Genomic DNA, 20,368 nt, shown 5'->3' on the forward strand with positions numbered 1-20,368 from the left:
TATGTCTCCTACTTTTCATAATATGATGAAAAAGGATAAAAATAATGGAGGAAAGAGACAATGAAAATGACTTTATTTTAATATTCCGTATTTTATATTAGAATTATAGAGATGACCTGTTGTTGGGTTATAGTATTATATGTGTATATTGTGTGGTTGTGAATATCCCAAAATAATATAAAATGACAATTGATATCATATGTGGTGGCATGCACTTTTCAAAGGTGTCCTAGCTCCCTACGTGTCCTACTTCTTTTCGTTCGTTTGATTAATTTAAATTTGTATGGTATAAAATTTCATTTTAGAGAAAGTCGTTCCATACTAATTCTTGCCCTTCTACTTCACTTTGCTAATTTATATTTTGATTGAAAATACTGAATTCAATTAAATTCACATATATAATACTATATATATAACAAAGTGTGGATCTGTTTGATACTTTCTCTTTCCTGTCTTTTTGTTGAAACTTTTTATAATATAATCGATATAGGTATTTTTTTACATTATATAATTAGATTATAAAAGATTCAGACTTTTTTTCCCAGTGAGGTGCAGTCCATAATCCACAACTAACAATTCGTATTATTGGAATATACTTTGATTAAAAAAAAACACTAGGTAATTATTTTTTATAGCGCTCCATTATTGAATCTTATAGTTCTTGATTATAATTTTTTTTTAAAATATAGGTTGTATTCAGATTTTCAGTTTTAATATAATATATAAAATAAATTAGGTCAACCCTAATGTACATTGATTATCCTTATCTCGTCAGCAACTACTCAACCATACTGTATATCATTTCTTGGTGGGCCATGTTTTTGACCAACCACATCAACGCTTCTTTTTTTCATCTACACTTAATTATATTTTAATTAAAAAAATATACGCGTGTATGATTTAATTTAAATTTATATTGTGCATCACTTAATAAAGAGAAAATTGAGTGTTTCGTGTCATTATAAGATTTAAATTCGAGATTCTTGATTAAGAATGAAAAAAATACATTTGATCCACCATAATGTTTAGTGACGTTAAAATAGAACTTACTAGTATCTCTTATTCGTATTACCTAACTATTAAAATTTATCTTTCTCTATATATGGTAAATAACTCATTTGATACTAAATTAATTGTAATAATAGTGGTAATGTGAAAAGAAAAGAAAACTAGTTGTAAATAATTTCTTAAATTTGTTAAACATCAAATATTTTAAAATGTTAAAATAACTAATATGTAGGACTGAAAATTGTATTTCTAGAAATATGATAATGCACTATTCTTTTCGATTTGATTTTACAAAATGTATAAGTAATATAAAATGAGTGATTGTCTCTCTATCTCTTCAGATAGAAATAAAATTTATATATAATTTTTTAAATATATTTAATATATGTTGTTATTATTACTACATAAAATGAGTAATTGTTGGAGGTTTTAAGACTGACATAAGCAAAAGTTAAAGGTGAGGGAAATTATTTATTTAAAATTTAAATAGTAGGTGGAGTCTGACATGGTCATTGGCGGCCTCATTTTGTCCAAACAATATATTCTTTTTTTCAAACATTATTTAATATTTATTAATTGTTCAATTTGTTTCTCTTCTTTCTTTATAAAAAGAAAAAACTAGGAGTATTTCTTTTCTTTCTATTTTTGGTTTTCAAATCAAATATATCCTCTGTTCGAGAAAAGTAAGATTGGAAGTTATAGGCTACAATTTGTAATTTCCATTGGACCATTTTTTGTTGGGCTCGTCCTTGCATCAGTCTCTTGTTTGGAAACTAAGAATATTTTTTGTTGGGCTCGTCCTTGCTCTCTTGTTTGGAAACTAAGAATATTTCATTATAAATTTAGTTATAATAATAAATTAACTTGAGATTGTTATAGTATGTAGCTTATATAAATTCATAAATTCTGAATACATCTTTGTAAAGAAATTACGATGCTGATATATCTTTAATGACAAATCAAACTATAATCACGACTTAATCCCAAAATCTATTGTTATATAAATTTGAATTTACTCATCACTTATTTGTCCCATGTTCAAATTTCAAGATTGGAGTACGTACATTTGACTAACCAAAAAATATTTATTTATAATTCACAAACTATATTCTATAATTATAAGTTGCTCAATTGTTCTATTAAATAACTCTTTGACAAAAGGGCTTTATATATTTCCCCCATAAGACCTCAAAATTCTTGATATACTTTTATTGTTTTCAAAATTAAAAGAATCGCCAAAGTGTTTCAAATCTAAACTTCATTATTCTTTCTAAGTTTTCTTCTTGCATAGAAGAACACAACTATTGCAAACATTGAAATTTTAGTAGTATGCAATATCCCCTCTTCGCAATAAATATTAACTTTTCAATTGAAATTTCAATATAGAAGAATATCTTTGTTTCTTCACTATGACCTCTTGCATCATTTTCTCGAAAAGATATTTTGATATTATATATCTTATATATCACCATAAGAGAGTTCGAATTGAGTAGTATTTACCATTCCATCATTCACACAAACCCTTCAATGGCTTATCATCTCCCTTACTTGAGAAATAGTTTCACAAAAATGAAAGACAAACCAGAAAAAAGAGAAATATTTGAAGTTGATTTGTTTCTTGGTGGCTTAAAAATACTAAAATTCTACCAGTACATCAAGGGTGCAAAGCTGGCTAAACACAGGAGGAGAACAACAATTGCTAGTTAACACCTCAATCTCAATCTCAACTAAATTAGGATGGCTATATGAATCCCTAACACCATCTGCTTTGCTCCATTCAAGCTAGTATGGAACAGGAGAGCAGGTAAAAATATCCATGTAAGCTAAAATGCAAATCTAACATCCAAAACAGCAACAATCAATGAGCCATACAGATCCAAGAAGAGAGGCATTATAAATCTGGCAAAGGCATTTCCAACCATCCAACATACTCAATACTCAAAAGAGTATACATAGCACCCCCAAGAGCATGACTTAGTCTCCCTTGAATGTCATTAACAAAATTAGCAGATAAGGTACTTATCAAATGACGAAATCAACTACAAATAGTTAGAACTACAACATAATGCATACTGTGCAACGGAATATCAAATCCTGATTAACCTAACAAATTGACAGTAACAAATACATTCCTTAGAGGTAGCTACACTGTCTAAGCGCATCTTCATCCTGTCACCAACAACTAACTCTGTTCTGAAACTTCCTTGATTTTAACGGTCTCCAGCCCTGAATAATGTTTACACTCTGAGTTTAAGCACTGCCTTCATCAATTTTGGTGCATAGGATCTACCCCGGCCGGTCCTGCTAACTCTTCCAACTCTTGAAATGCTGCCAGAGCAGTTGCTGGTGTTTCAGCATTTAAGCATGGCCTCAGCGCATTTGCTGCCTCCCTGATTCTTGATTGCTGCCGATGTTTTCAAAATTCTTTATATCAACACCAACCATATGCAGATTAAACTAAAATTTTAGTTGTTTCACAATGACCTACCATATTTTCAAGTTTTCCCTTTAGATCTTCATAAGCCACCACCAACTTGGGGTCCGAAACTGCAGGGGATGTCACATTCTAGAAACGAAAACAGTATGAAGGATTAAAATAGGAATAATTCAAATAAGAACAACTAGTTCTGCAAAACTTAAATATATGACCTGTCATTGCCATTTTCCATCTAAAGCCAAAAGCGGAGCACAAAAATATTGGAAAGACAACATTCCAGGAAAAAAATTCCCGTCTTCTAAGGACCACTCTCTCAAAAAGCAATATCTTATTGATGTCAAATCAACCAATTTGTATTCTGCTCATTTTGCTTGAAGCAAAGAATAGGTCATGCATACTCCCATCCCCAACTAAAAACAAGTTCAAATAAAGGATCTTGCTTCATTCAACACAAAACACATTACAGCAGAGGCTCAGCTAAAACCAGAAGACAAGCTACGAGGTTTGGTCATTTATTTACCAACTTTCTACTTCTAACATATTTCTTCAGTTCATTGGCATAATCTTTTTATTTATTGGCAAACTATATTTGAAACAATCAAAAAACATATTTCTTCAGTTCATTGTCTTAATCTTTTTAATTATTGGCAAACTATATTTGAAACAATCAAAAAGGTATACTTATGGGCTAGATCTTTCTAATAAACTTCAAATAAAGAATCTTGCTTCATTCAACACAAAACACATTACAGCAGAGGCTCAGCTAAAACCAGAAGACAAGCTATGAGGTTTGGTCATTTATTTACCAACTTTCTACTTCTAACATTTTTTTATTATTTTTTTTTTTTGAGAAGGTAGCAGTCTTGTATTATATTCCAAAAAAATCAAACCTGCCACAACTTGTTACAGGTTTACTAATTACAAATAAAAGGAGAGTATCAGGAAGATCTTCAATCCTAAATAAACAAAAATTACAAGGTGCCTAAAGCATTCATTACTGATTCTAGATCTTCCATATACTCCTGTTTACACCAAAAATGAAATAAAACCAAGCAATTCATCTTCATCTTCTAACATATTTCTTCAGTTCATTGGCTTAATCTTTTTATTTATTGGCAAACTATATTTGAAACAATCAAAAAACATATTTCTTCAGTTCATTGTCTTAATCTTTTTAATTATTGGCAAACTATATTTGAAACAATCAAAAAGGTATACTTATGGGCTAGATCTTTCTAATAAACAACCCCCCCCCCCCCACCCATATTGTCTATCTTTATCATTCTTGTGCTATTTTTCCTTTGTCCCAGCAGTTATCCAATCAATACCAAGCAACAATGAAAATGGGAGCATACATCAAGGCAAATTCAAATTGTACACTTTCCCCTTAAATAGACAGATATGGAAGTAACCACCAAATACAAATTCTTGTGCTATTTTTTCCTTTGTCTCAGCAGTTATCCAATCAATACCAAGCAACAATGAAAATGGGAGCATACATCAAGGCAAATTCAAATTGTACATTTTCCCCTTAAATAGACAGATATGGAAGAAACCACCAAATACAAATGTTTGTGCTACATGATATGTGCATCAAAACTATTACTATATATAAACACAGAATATAACAGCATACTTGGATCATTAAAATACCCAATATGTTGGAGAGAAAATATTGTGTGACACAATATATTAGGTAATTATCATTCTCATTTCTATAATAGAAGGTTTCTATTGTTCTACTTACAATTAATATTTTTTTAACAGTAAGGAAATATTTTAAAACTAATACTTCAGTTTTTGTAATGACTAACAAATCCACAAAGCTAGCGGCACCTAGTCCAGAACATGGTGGAAATGAGCCTGTACCTCCACCCTTCTCCATCTAAATACCATGTTTTGGCATGCGTACAAAAACATACATGTGCCTAACCCACACATCATGTGTTGTGCATTTACCACTGAACCAACGCCTTGGACAACTATCAAAATAGCTAATATTTATATATTATGCGTTCATTAAGTAAATAGTACCCTAAAAGTTAGGTGATTGTGCATGTCAGTAATTGTCATATATAAATAAGAAATTAAGAATATAATAACCATACTTGGTATGTGCATGTTAACTCTTACTACTTCCATCCAACTTTATATGAAACAATTCAGAGTAACTTAGAAATCCAACACAGCAACAGTGCAAGGTTCGGAACTCGATGGATGCACAATTCAAATAGTAATAGTATCATATAAAGTGATGCAGAGTGACTACATGATAAGTTCAGGTCAATTGTTATATTAGCTCTAATTGTTGATTGTTACAAAACATGTGTTAATTGATATATATAGAATAAGAATATAACATCATACCTAGATCTTAAAAATACCAAGTACATTAGGGAGAATATATTGTGAAAAAATTTATATTACAAATAATAATTCCACTTCTATGTAATAGACTATTTATATTGCACTAATATATCCTATTTTACCCATAAAGGAAAAATTATAAGTAATACTCCTATTTTTAAAACCATCCAGTTAGTTAATATAAAAATATGATGTGATTGTTGAATAAAAATTCTCTTAAAAGTTAGATTGATTGTATTTTTACTTAAAAAGCATGCAAAATGCATGTTAATGTTTGCACAATTTTATTTTTTTCCCCCTACTAGTTACTATACAGGTTCATATGGAAATGTAAGGTTACTTGATTTCGGCTAAAGTCTCTTTTATAGTCTAGATAAGGTATTTGGTATATATCAAAATGTTTTATCAATTGCAAAAACTGATGACTAACTGAGATTAAAGAACACTAATTCACCATAATAGCAATTCAATAACTTGAATATCAATATAAGGCAAGTAAATGTGCTACCTTTTTAGGTCGACCCAGAGGTCTCCCTGAAAGTTTCCTGGCTCTCTTAACAGTAGAAGCAACAGCCGGACTGCTGTATGATTTTGGAGGACGTCCACGTCGCTTTCCAAGGGGCGTAGCCCCATTTGTGACACCACCAACAGTGTTAGGAAAACCCTCGGAATCAAAAGCAGCAGCGATAGGCACATCAGTGACACCGACAGATGCAGCAGCAGGTCCACCTTGATTGTTAGACTTTGCTGGCCTTCCCCGTCGTTTAGGGGTTGGTGTTTGAGCAGTAGGGTCACCACCAACAGGAATATTGGGATTACCAGCAGGAATGTTGGCCGCATTGGCACCAACATTAGCAGCCACATTCTTCCTAGGTCGGCCTCTTCGTCCAGGAGTAGAACCTTTCTTTGGCCGCCCTCTAGGCTTGGAGGAAGCGACAGCTGATCCAGGAGCAGCATTGACTGTCCCAGTCTTAGCAGGACGACCAGGTCGCCTCTTCGTACCACTCTGTTCGGGTGACTTGGTTTCCAATGACTTGACTACAGTGGAACCATCCTTCCGAGGACGACCAGCGCGTCTCTTGGTGTTACTTCCTTCAAGCGCCGGTACCGGAGTTCCAGCAGGAAGAGGAACAGAACCACCTGGATTCTGAACCCCAACAGGCCCATCAGCTAACCCAAGAGAAACAAACACAGACTCAGCCCCAAGATTCGTATAATTCTGAGCTTCATGAGGAGCAGCAAATCCCTGTGGCTGTTGCTGGGACTGAAAATGGAACTGATTTTGGAGTAACGGATCAGCCTGAAACTGCTGGAATTGCGGGTGAGGAACGAACTGAGGCTGGGTTTGAAATTGTGGCTGGAACTGGGCTTGGTGCTGCTGTTGGGCCTGAATCTGAGCACCTTGAAATGGGTCTTGATACTGGGCTTGTGGTTGGGCCTCAGGCTTCGACTTAGGAGGACGACCAGGTTTACGCTTAGTAAGAGGATTAACATCACCCCCGTTGGAATCAACTGCCGGCGGAGGCGGAGCAGATCCAGGTGCAGCAAGCAGGTAGGAGTGTTTAACCATAGCAAGATATCCAGAATTCTTCAAGCGCTTGAGATGATGAGTCAACAAAGCGGAGTGATTGGGTGGTAGATTCGAGTGGACTCGGTCTATGTACTTGGCTATAGCTACCCTGCTTGACCCTTCTTTCTCATTTAACGCCGTTATGGCCCCCGTTATCAACTGTCACACACACAAACAAAAAAATCAAAAAGAATCAACCATTAGTCAAAAAAGAAAGAACCCCACAAAATTCTCAGAGAAGATAAGTCATACCTCAGCATAATCAGGTTGGGGAGACGAGAAATCAGGGGCGAGGGTAGGGTCTTGGGGAGGGGGAGGGGGAGGAGGAGGGAGGTCATGGTTAATGAGTTGTGGAGGGTTAAACGTCGGTTGTTCTATATCCATCGGTAGATCCATGGATGGGTCCATAAGGGCATGTATATATATAAATTTAATAAAAAAGCTTTATGAAGAATACAGAAATGGTGAATTTCAGAGAAGAAATCAAGAAAAAGAAGTGAGAGATAGATAGAGAGAGTGTGTGTGTATGTATGTATAGGTAGAGAGAGAAAAAATGGAAAATTAAAGGGTTAGATGGGTATTTTGGGGGAAGAAATGGAATTGGATTGGACCGTTGTAGTAGCGGGGTGAGTGGGAGTGGGGGTGGGGTGGCGTACAATCACAGCCAAAAAAAAAAAAGAACAGCTAAGGGTAAGATCGGATTTAAAAATGGAACTTTTGTTGAATTTAAGTTTTTATGATGAAGTATGTCCTTATCTGGCCCATTTTTTTTTTTTAATTATGTTTTAGATCTGATTTTTCTGTATTTTCGTTTTCACCCCTGACTAACTTTTAATTATTTTTTATTGCTTTCTCGTGGATTCCTTACTTTATTGGCGGACTTTCAAAAATTTCGTGAAAATTTGAAATGCGTTGGAATTTCGTAAAAAAATTCAATTTCAAAATTTTCGTGAAAAATTGAAACGCGTAGGAATTTCGTAAATTTTTCAAATAATTTGCACATACTTTCGCCATGTGTTTTGGCTCCAAGTTTTTTCAATAATATTTGACTATTTCAAAAAAAAATATATTTATACTCATAAATTTTAATAATTATTAAAAATACTTATAAATGTTTGACCAAAATTTGGCTAGAAATTAAAAAAAATTATAATATTTTTTTATTTTAAAATAAACTATTTTTTTTTTTAGTTAAAAGATATTGAAGTTAAAAGGATAAAAATAACACAAGTAAAATACCATTCTAACCAAATTTTCTGGCCAAAAAGATTTTTTCATTATCATTTTATAATGAATATGTTTAGTTAAAAAATAATTTTATACATAATTGTTAACAATCAACAACAACACAATAACAATATAGACAAGACAATACATTAATCGCATACTCAAATTTGTCACTGATTCAGTTATAATTATAACTCATTAAACAAAACTTGTTCTTTTTTCTCAATTTAATCACTCAAATTAGAACTCAAACTTTTGTGGAAGAGGTAGTAACAAACATTAGTTGGAATTAATAAATAATAGTTGTGGTGATTTTTGATTTTTTTTTAATTTTCAAATATTAGAACTTATCCCAAATACTATAATTTTTTTCTAGTATTTAGTAACTTGAGATACTTGATAAATATATTTATCAAGTTATATGATCAAACACCATTTCTCAAAAAAATTTGGGGCCAAACGGGTCTTTAATGTGCTTCTATTTAATTTCGTAGTATTTGACAGAGGTTGATTCAATAGATTTTTTCAAGAAAAATAATTAGATGCGTATTTTATTAAATTAATTTTATTATAATACTTTTGGAACCAAGAATTGTTGTTAATATACACAATTAAATAGTAGATTGAAAATAATTCCAACATGACTAATTTAGCTTAATTAATCCAGTATTTTAATATATTATATTTAGTATTATTCTTACACTATCAAACAACCTCTAAGAATAGTATACGAAAGAAGTAATAATATTCTGCTAATATTTTTAAATGAAGAAGCAAAATAAAAATTATATTTATATTTTACTATATTATAAAAGGGAGTTTAGGGCCAAGTATAATATATAATATTCAAGATTGGGACTTTTCCCAATCTTCAATATTATATATTATACTTGTGGGACTTTTAAATTCTACTATATGTCCAAGTATAATATATAATATTCAAGATTGGGACTTTCTTGAATATTATATATTATATTTATTATATAGTAGAACTTGGGCATAAACTCCCTTTAAAAATAATATATATATATATATATATATATATATATATGTCACAAATGGAAAAGTTTCAAGCAAGGAAACAACATATATCATTTACAAATGACTTAAAAAGCATTAAAAATTACAATAATTACCAATTTAAAATATTTAAAAGGTATATAATAAAATAGGTTGACTCTCACAATTCTATCAGGCTCACATATATTGAATAGAAAAAATAACACATATCATTTTAAAATTACCAAAAAAGTATTATAAATAATAATAATTAACAACTTAAAATATCTAAAAGACATTTTAAAAGGGTTAATTTTGTAATTTTATCCATATCACATAAATTAGGACAAAGTGACCAGTAATGTACGTTATTTCAAAGTTACATTAATATTATAAATCACAATAATTAATAATTTAAAACATTTTTGTGTGTCACAAATGGAAAAGTCTCAATCAAGGAAACAACATATATCATTTACAAATGACTTAAAAAGCATTAAAAATTACAATAATTACCAATTTTAAATATTTAAAAGCTATATAATAAAATAGGTTGACTCTCAGCATTCTATCGGACTCACATATATTGGGACAGAAAAAATAACACATATCATTTTAAAATTACCAAAAAAGTATTATAAATAATAATAATTAACAACTTAAAATATCTAAAAGACATTTTAAAAGGGTTAATTTTGTAATTTTATCCATATCACATAAATTAGGACAAAGTGACCAGTAATGTACGTTATTTCAAAGTTACATAAAAATATTATAAATCGCAATAATTAATAACTTAAAACATTTTATAAAAATATATGAAAATTTGGATGACTCTCCAAATTTCATTTGTGTCACATAAATTGAGACAACAAAAATAACATATATTGGGTTCATTTTAATTTCTTTGTCTTATTATTTTTTTATTTAAAAATTGCGTAAAAATACTATAAATCATGATAATTGACAATATAAAATATGTTTTGAAAAAAATACAAAAAATTCTACTGATTCTTGAAGTCAATCTATCATAAAAATACTATAAATCATGATAATTGACAACGTAAAATATTTACAAAATGTTGTATGTGAGTAGTCTTATTATGCCTTAAATAGCGTCAAAGAAAGTACAAGTTTATGATAGAAAAACTTATTCTTTTATCCACGCAAACAATCGCTTCAAAAAACTCGATTATTAGCCCCAAAACATACCATTTATATTATTGGGCCCGTGCATAGCACGAGCAACATTATCTAGTTCTACTTATATATAAGAGGGAGTTTATGATGGGACATTTGAATGTCCCATCATAAACTCCCTATATAATACATAATATAATTCTACTTATATATAGGAATATAATATAATAAATCATTTTTTCTACTATATAATATATATAATATATATTTATTTTCTAAGGGAGTTTATATAATATATAATATAATATAATATGATATAATATAATATAATATAATATATACATAAACTCCCTTTTATTATATAGTAGAAAATAAATATAATATATATATATAATATAATATAATATAATATAATATAATATAATATAATATAATATATAATAATATAATATAATAAATCATTTACAAATGACTTAAAATATTTAATATTTAAAATTCTACCATAAAATAGGTTGACTCTCAAAATTCTATCCGGGTCACATATATTGAGACAGAAAAAATAACATATATCATTTTAAAATTACCAAAAAAGTATTAAAAATAATAATAATTAACAACTTAAAATATCTGGAAGACATTTTAAAAGGGTTAATTTTGTAATTTTATCCATATCACATAAATTAGGAAGTTATTTGAAAGTTACATAAAAATATTATAAATCACAATAATTAATAACTTAAAAAAAAAAAAATTTTAAAAAATTGCAAATTTGGATGACTCTTCAAATTTCATTTGTGTCACATAAATTGAGACAACAAAAATAGCATACCATTTTAATTTATTTGTCTTAATTTTTTTTTATATTTACAAATTGCGTAAAAATATTATAAATCATGATAATTGACAACATAAAATATGTTTTGAAAAAGATACAAAAAATTGCACTGATTCTTGAAGTTAATCTATCGTAAAAATACTATAAATCATGATAATTGACAACATAAAATATTTAAAAAAAAATATACATATAAAAAATTTCGATTGATTCTTGAAATTAATCTATCGTTAAAATTTATGTATAAAATACAATAAATCGTGATAATTGACAACTTCAAATATTTATTAAAAATGCACAAAAAAATAAATTGATTGATTTTTAAAATTAATCTATCAATGTCACATAAAATGAGACAAAAGTAGTAATATGTATTATTTAATGTCAAATTACTGAAAACTACGTAAAATGTATTGTAAATCTTAACAATTAACAACATTTGATTAACTCTTGAAATTTTATCTATGCTACATACATTGAGACAAGTGGAGTAATATATATTAAGTATTTACAAATTACGTAAAAATATTATAAATTACATTATTAACAACTTAAAATATTTAAAAATCATATTAAGTTTAAATAACTTACTATATTTTATCTGTGTCACATACATTAGGACAAAAAATAATAGTTATTGGGCCCGTGCGTAAGAGAGTTTATGCCCAAGTATAATATATAATATTCAATGACTCTCCAAATTTCATTTGTGTCACATAAATTGAGACAATAAAAATAACATATATTGGGTCCATTTTAATTTATTTGTCTTATTTTTAAAATTTTTTTATATTTAAAAATTGCGTAAAAATACTATAAATCATGATAATTGACAACATAAAATATGTTTTTAAAAAGATACAAAAAATTTCATTGATTCTTGAAGTTAATCTATCGTTAAAATACTATAAATCATGATAATTGACAACATAAAATATTTCAAAAATAAATACATTTAAAAAAATTCGATTGATTCTTGAAATTAATCTATCGTTAAAAATTATGTATAAAATACAATAAATCATGATAATTGACAACTTAAAATATTTATTAAAAAAACAGCAAAAAAAATTGAATGATTCTTAAAATTAAATCGTGATAATTGACAACATAAAATTGTTCAAAAATGTTGTATGTGGGTAGTCTTATTGTGCCTTGAATAGCGTCAAAGAAAGTACAGGTTTGTGATAAAAAAACTTATTCCTTTATCCACACAAACAATCGCTTCAAAAACTTCGTTATTAGCCCCAAAACATACCATTTATGTTATTGGGCCCGTGCATAGCACGGGCAACAAAATAAAGGAGAGTAGTTTACCGTGTGGTTAAGCCAAGTGGCAAGCTATTGAAAAGCCACTTGGCAATTTTAGGAAAAAGTAATAAATATTTTAATAAATTTTTTAAAAGTAATTGAATTAGAAAATACATTAAGCTTTTTAAAATAATTTTTTTAATCATCTTTAAAATGGAAACTTAGTAGGACTCTAAATTAACTTTTACTATTTCAAATTTTCCTTTTAAGATGTTATAAAAATATTTATATATATATGATTGAATATTAATTTAAAATATAAAGATATAGCAATAATACTAATAATAATTATAATTATAATAAATAGTAGTAGCAGCAGTAATAGCAATACTGATAATAATAATTTTAAAAAATCACTTGACAATTTTAGATTTTCAGAAAAAAAGAATCGATTAACTTAAAAGTAGAAATTCATGACCGGATAAAAAAAAGAGCAACTTTCACACATAACAAACACAAAATTCATATTTGTATGTTATAGCAAAGTTTGCATAATTGCGCTCTATAGTAAACATATATATGTATAATTCGCTATACATATAAAAAAAATATTTGTATAATTCGCTATACATATATAAAAAATGCAGTTGTATAATTCGTTATACATATACAAAAGAAAGTTGTTGTATACAAAAGATCAATTGTATAATCTGTGTATGTATAAAACGAGAAAAAGAGAAAGACAAAAGAAAATCGGGCAGGAAAATATTTGTATTATATTATCATGAATGTATAGAATGAAGATATATGTATTTGCACGTGTATACATAATTTTCTCTCGCTTTATACAAACAGAAGCGCAATTTATACATTTCGTTTCTGTTTGTATAAGCGACAGAGGCGAGGGTGGCGAGCGAGATTTGGGAGAGTGGTGAGCGAGATCTGGGAGAGGGGAACGAAAATATATGTATATATACAATTTCCTCTCGCTTTATACAAACACAAACACATTTTATACATTTGTGTTTGTATAAAAGCGAGAGAGGCGAGCGAGACTGCCACCAAACGAGAGTGGCGAGCGAAATTCCACCAGGGAGAGTGGTGAAAATAACAATAGTTTGTTATAGAGTACAATTAAATCAAAGTATATTTATAACATTTAATTTGAATTAATAGTTTGCTATTATATACAATTTTTCTTTTTTTTTTGTTATAACAAGCAAAGTTTTGAATTATGTATGCCATATAACTAAAATTTCAATAAATAAGGACACATTAAAAGATAAAAATCTAGAGAACAAAAATTTAAACTTAATATATTGAAAAAAAAAACTCAACTTCTAATGACATGTAGCATAAAAAATCAATTAATGTCAGACTAGCGAAAAATAAATAATAAACAGTAGAAGAAAAAAATACAGGAAGGAGTGGGGGAGAGTACTTTGAACAAATTTAAAGAATATAATGAAGTAGCTAGATAATATACATATTATTGCCCATACATTTTTAATTGAAAAAGTGTAAACAATATAATAAATAATCTAAAAGTAAAATCTCACGAATAAACAAAATAAATTTATCTATTTAATATTAATAAGAAGATAATTTGATAATTATATTAAGCAGGTGATAAATCACTAAAAATCAATATTAACACTTTAATAATTTTAAATATTGATCAATATAATAAAGAAAAATATGAAAATAATAAAATTATCGTCACATGATTTGTTGTCTCTATTCATATAGAAATGATTGGGGTATGAGAGTATATTTTATTGATGAACAATACGATAGTTGAACTTTTCTAAGGTAATATAATTTAACATGCTCGAAAAAAAATCATAATCTAAACTGATTAGAAATAATAGTGTATGTGTATCGCACGAATACGTATACTAATACTTTTAATATAAGAACCAAGTAAAATAAAACGAAGAGAGTATTTACTCTATTGCAATTTACTTAATTCACATTTAACTTGAGATTTTTCTTCAAAAAGTATTTTCTTAGAGATTTATTTTACTAAGTTGAATTATATTTTGAAAATCTTAGTTTGTCTATTAATATTTTATATCTAGTCATTTAACAATAAAGATAAAATGGGAGAAAATAATAAATTTTATGTTTTTCTTACATAGTCAAATAAAAAATAGAAATTTCTAATTTTATTTAAGGGACAAAGAAAAATCTTCAATTCTTTTTTATAGGAATATATAGGAAAGTTTCACTTTGACCCCTAATGGAACGTAACGTGAATACAGATAATAGGACAATGAAAATGGAGAATTGTGAGACCCAACCTTTTACGCTTGCACTATTATATTTGGCAAAACAATTTTTTTTTTTTATAAGTAACTCTTTTTCATGTGCTTGTATAAAATTTAAGTTAAAGTTAAAACATTTTTATCAATTTCAATTCAAATATTAAACTTGTATACTTGGTTATTGAAATTTTCAGTTTCAATCGAAGAAAATATTTTATGTTATTAAAGGTACAATAATTAAGTATTGCTTCAAGAAAAAAAAAGTGAAATAAATCATTGTGTATGCTAAAATAAAGTGCCACAATAAAGATAATGAAAACTAATGAAATATGTACTTGATATAATTTTTAAATTTCACGAGTAGAAATCTCAAAAACTGGTTTGGACCAATTTTGAAACTGGAATTTTTTTGAAGACATCTTAAAAAATTGATTCAAAGTCTATGATAAAACATATATTTGAAGACAAATTTTGAAAATCTAATCGAAAATCTATGATTAAGTGTGAACTTATTATAACATCAAAAATTGAAATTCAAACCAGAAATAACAAGTTAAGAAATGCAAATCACGAGAATACTTACAAATCATTTTATAACAAAATTTTAAAGTATAAAAAACTGTATATAAATATAATGACTGATTAGTTTGATTTTGGTTTGACTATTTTGAGCAAAAATCAAATCAAACCTACTATAATCAGTTTTTTTTTTCAATATCAAATCATTAATTATTTATTTGCACAATTTGGTATTATTTGTCGATTTTCTTTAAACAAGTAATTCTCTTCTTTTTTTTTAGATAGAAAAATCATTAATGGAATTACTGAACCATTAAAATTAAATTTAAAAACTATTATTATTCTCCCTTTACTTTTGATTTTGGCCAACACATTGATAAATTTAACAAACTTGAGAAATCATATACTTGGATTAACACTTCAATTAAATACAATAATCCAACCAATTCACATCTTTTAAGGGTATATATAGGCTGGATTAGTTTGAATTTTTTCAATAATGTTACTGTCATATAATTTTAAAGCAGAGTGCCTAATAAGTTTTCACTATCAATACAATATATTGTAAATTATTATATTATATTTATATGTTATTACAATTAATCTGACTTATTTTTAAAAGAAATTTACATATAGATGCCATTTGGATAAAGTAGTGGAAAAATAAATAAATTGAGCTATTGGTTTATACCGTTGTTCATCGTTTTCTGTCCAAACTTGCAAAAATTATTTATTAAAATGTACTTTCTATGAGAAGTGTTTCAAAAATAAATAAAAATCTCTAAATCGTGCTTTACTAATTGATGGTGTAATATATCACAAAAGTTAAAATTAAATGAACAAAAATTGTATAAAAACTGTTCAGGCTTAGGCGCGCATATCTCGATTTCTTTAAGGAGATTCAAGCCCACTGCGGCATAATCTACACCGATTCTGCAGTATCACTCTTGACTTGTCCCCTCCCGGAACAACCCAACAACGTCGTAAAACTTAAGCAACTCCGAATTTAGTTGAAGAGTTCAAAGCTTCACATAAAAACACATTCCTTCAACATACAAACACTCTCTTTTGTACAGTAAATATAGTTGAAGACTTAAAATATCATTCTTTGTCTCAGCTCTCTCTTTCACTACAATAACTCAATATATAACACTTCTCATCTTTTCTTAATCCCTTTTTCTTATTTATAATACAAAAGTAAGACCACACTATTTATAGGTGAGAAATTCTTCATAACAATGAATAGGAAGACACTAGATAGTAAATCTGTTAAATGAATAGCCCATAGGTTACATAAATAATTAGGTAAGAATAGTGGGTAAATAATAAGTTATAAAAGTTACCAATAACTAATGACCACATTCTACCACAGTTGATGAAAGTGATAAGGGCATATAATGCTATCAAGGAACAAATCAAATGCTCCACTACAAGTACCACAAACGTGCAACTCATTTGGTATTTCACACTTGGAAATTAAGCACTTTAAAATAATATTAAAATGTTTAAACTTGTAATCGTTTAAAATTTATTAAATATAAATTTATAAAATGATTTGGATTATATTAAATTCATGAATATATTAGTCCAAATAAATATTATAGATTAATATAATTTAATTAATTATTTAAATCTAATAAATATGGATTTAATTAAAGCCCGCTCCATAAAACTCATATGTCATGTCACTTAAATATGATTGGCCTAAGGGAATCTTGTTCCAACTGCAACTCTTCTATTTTAAAACTATAAATAGGGGTTCTCATAATTCAGAAAAGAAACCAAGACTTCTAACAAGAAGCTAGAGAAAGCTCGTGGATCAAAAGCCGCAGATTTCTCTACAAGTTCATGAGTTCAAGAATTGAAGCGTTCAATTTTCAAGAACGATCAAGATCAAGCTCGAAGCCCTTGAATTCAACTAAAAGTCAACATCAAGATAAAATTCAAGTTCAAGAACGATCAAGACCGTCAGATTCAAGATCATGCTCGAAGCCCTTGGATTCAACTAGAAGTCAAGATCAAGATCAAGACCACCGGATTCAAGCTCAAGCTCGAAGCTCTTGAATTCAACTAGAAGTCAAGATCAAGATAAAGTTCAAGAATGATCAAGATCAAGACCACCAGATTCAAGATCAAGCTCAAAACCCTTGAATTCAATGAGAAGTCAAGATCAAGATAAAGTTCAAGTTCAAGAACGATCAAGATCAAGACCACCAGATTCAAGATCAAGCTCGAAGCCCTTGAATTCAACTAGAAGTCAAGATCAAGATAAAGTTCAAGTCAAGATCAATATAAAGTTCAAAGATAGATCAAGTTCAAGAACGATCAAGATCAAGACCACCAGATTCAAGATCAAGCTTGAAGCCCTTGAATTCAACTAGAAGTCAAGATCAAGATAAAGTTCAAGTCAAGATCAAGATCAAGATAAAGTTAAAGTCCAAGTTCATCAAAGATTCAAGAACAAGCTCAAGAGCCCTTGAATTTATATTTGAAAAGGCGAATTCAAAGAAATTATAGAGATTGTAACACTCGTACTCCGTTCTTGATTATTATTTTCTCGGCGCGAATTTTATTATCTACAAAACTCCAACACTAATATTTATTATATATATATATATAAAATTATGTTGTCCTCACTTTTATAATTCCCCCCCTCTGCCACACACACAAAAAAAAAAAAAAAAAAAACCCCAATGCCCCAGAGTTGTTCAATTGTTCATTCTTTTTTTATTTAATTGTGAATATTTTATTATTTTTAATATAAGTTTATGGCTAATAATGATATAATTGTTTGCCATTTTTTTTTTGTTAAAAATTAGATTAAAAAAAAAACATTATAGTGAAAATTTATGATGATCACGATAATAACTCTCAAGTATTAAGGCAAAAAGAATAATTTAAAAGAGAGTGACAATTTTGTATATCTACGAGCCTTTAAATGAGATACATCTATTCAAATTAATAATTCTATCTTCAATAACTAGTTCATAGATGAAATTAACACTTTTATATACAAGCTAAATATTTCTTGTATTATTCAATTTTGTACTGAAATAAAATATCTATATTCATTATATTGACCAATGCTTTTAACAAAATCAATAGAAAGTCAGTTGGATATTCGCCAAAAATATTACATATATTGAAAATTCATTTGAAAAAAGTATAGACAAGTCAAATTTTAATAAAATTTCCAATCGAACATTCGTTATTTTTTTATTAATAATTTATTGAATCTGAAATTAAAAATATGAAACACTACTCAAATAAAATTCTTATTTTTTCATTTGACTTGATTTGATTTAATCTCTCTCTGATTGTAGGGCTATTACAAGTGCATGCATTCTTTCCCTTTATTTTTGCGATTGGGACATTATTTTATTAATGTGAACTTTACATAATTTATTCTTTTATTTTTTTGGAATGGGCTAAGTTTTAATAGTTGACGGACAAGAGTCCAAGACACATATCACGTAGTGTATGTTGGATTTCATAATGGGCCTATATTATTTTATGTATAGGCGAGGGCTGACAATATAGGCCTGTTGGAGACTAATAAGCCTGTAACGGGGATCAGACTCACTAGGTTAACAGTTATACACATATACATACAATCTAGATTTTCTTTCTTGACTTCAAGATAATTTTCTATAAGATATCCCCCGCTACAAGCTAAAGGAGAGAAAAACTCAACCTACTTCGTCAATTAATTTAATACTTACTTCATATAAACTTTTTATAATCTTGGTAGTATTTTGTTTTGATAAATATAACCTCTTTTAATAAAGTAAGTAAAAAAAAGAAAAATTGAATGCAATTCAAAACCTATGTGTTCTTGACTGCGTACAAACACATATGAATGAATTGTTTTTTTTATGTGATGGTGGTAAATTTTGAGGATTTTTCATAAATTTATATTAACTTGCCTTTACACGACTTTTCATAATTTTGGTATATTTATCCTTTACATGCCCCCTTAAGTTGGCATAATGTGGGAACACTATTAACTTGCTTCTCAACATCTAATATAACGTGCTTTGGGCAGAGCTTTAGTGAGGACATCAATTATCTGATCAAATCCTTTTTGAGGACAAATCCTTTGCAGAGCTTTATGAAGAATTGTCCTCGTTGCCAAATTCTTTACCAAAAAATAGTTAGGCAAAAATTTAACCGAAACTTGATTAGTTGCAGTAAAGAACGGATATGTCACGCCCCGAGCCTACACCCTAGGAAGAACTGGCACTCGAGAACCATTGCTGGCCCCAAGCGAATCCTTGGCCTGACTTACTTACTTAGCGGAAGACTTAAAACATAAGAAATATAACTCATGCATAACTTAAGAAATAATATCTTAGACAAAATGGCAACTCAAGTCTTAAACATATACAACTGAAATGAATAAGACTAAAAAACTATAACTATCTGTCTATGAAGCCTCTAAAACAAAGAGGAATGTCGGGACAAGACCCCCGATCATCCTAATAACTGAAACTAGAAAGCAAATGATAAAAAAAATCCTCCGGAATGCTAAGAGGCTCACCAACTGACTCTGAATGCTCAACTGGATCAACGAGGCGCTGGATGCTGATCCTGGTTATCTGTGTCTGCATTATAAGATGATGCAGGCCAACTGGCATCAGTACATTAAATATACGAGTATGCGAGTTGGAATGCTAAACACAACTTAAGCTTGAAAAGGATCTGAACGGAACACTTATCTTGGCTTTACTCAACTCATGAATAACGCA

General features: G+C 28.7%; 1 protein-coding gene across 1 annotated transcript; it reads right to left on the reverse strand.

Moving 5' to 3' along the window:
• Positions 1 to 2,969: 2,969 nt before the first annotated feature.
• On the reverse strand, positions 2,970 to 7,920 carry LOC125858406 (uncharacterized). Its single transcript, XM_049538177.1, has 4 exons — positions 7,635 to 7,920; positions 6,321 to 7,541; positions 3,497 to 3,574; positions 2,970 to 3,412 (listed from the first exon to the last, which is right to left on the reverse strand). Exons 1-4 carry the CDS (start codon positions 7,788 to 7,790, stop codon positions 3,275 to 3,277), a joined length of 1,593 nt encoding a protein of 530 aa, XP_049394134.1. The 5' UTR covers positions 7,791 to 7,920; the 3' UTR covers positions 2,970 to 3,274.
• Between the last annotated feature and the right edge of the window lie 12,448 nt (positions 7,921 to 20,368).

Source organism: Solanum stenotomum, chromosome 3, assembly GCF_019186545.1.
Source record: "Solanum stenotomum isolate F172 chromosome 3, ASM1918654v1, whole genome shotgun sequence".
NCBI classification, from domain to species: Eukaryota; Viridiplantae; Streptophyta; class Magnoliopsida; order Solanales; family Solanaceae; genus Solanum; species Solanum stenotomum.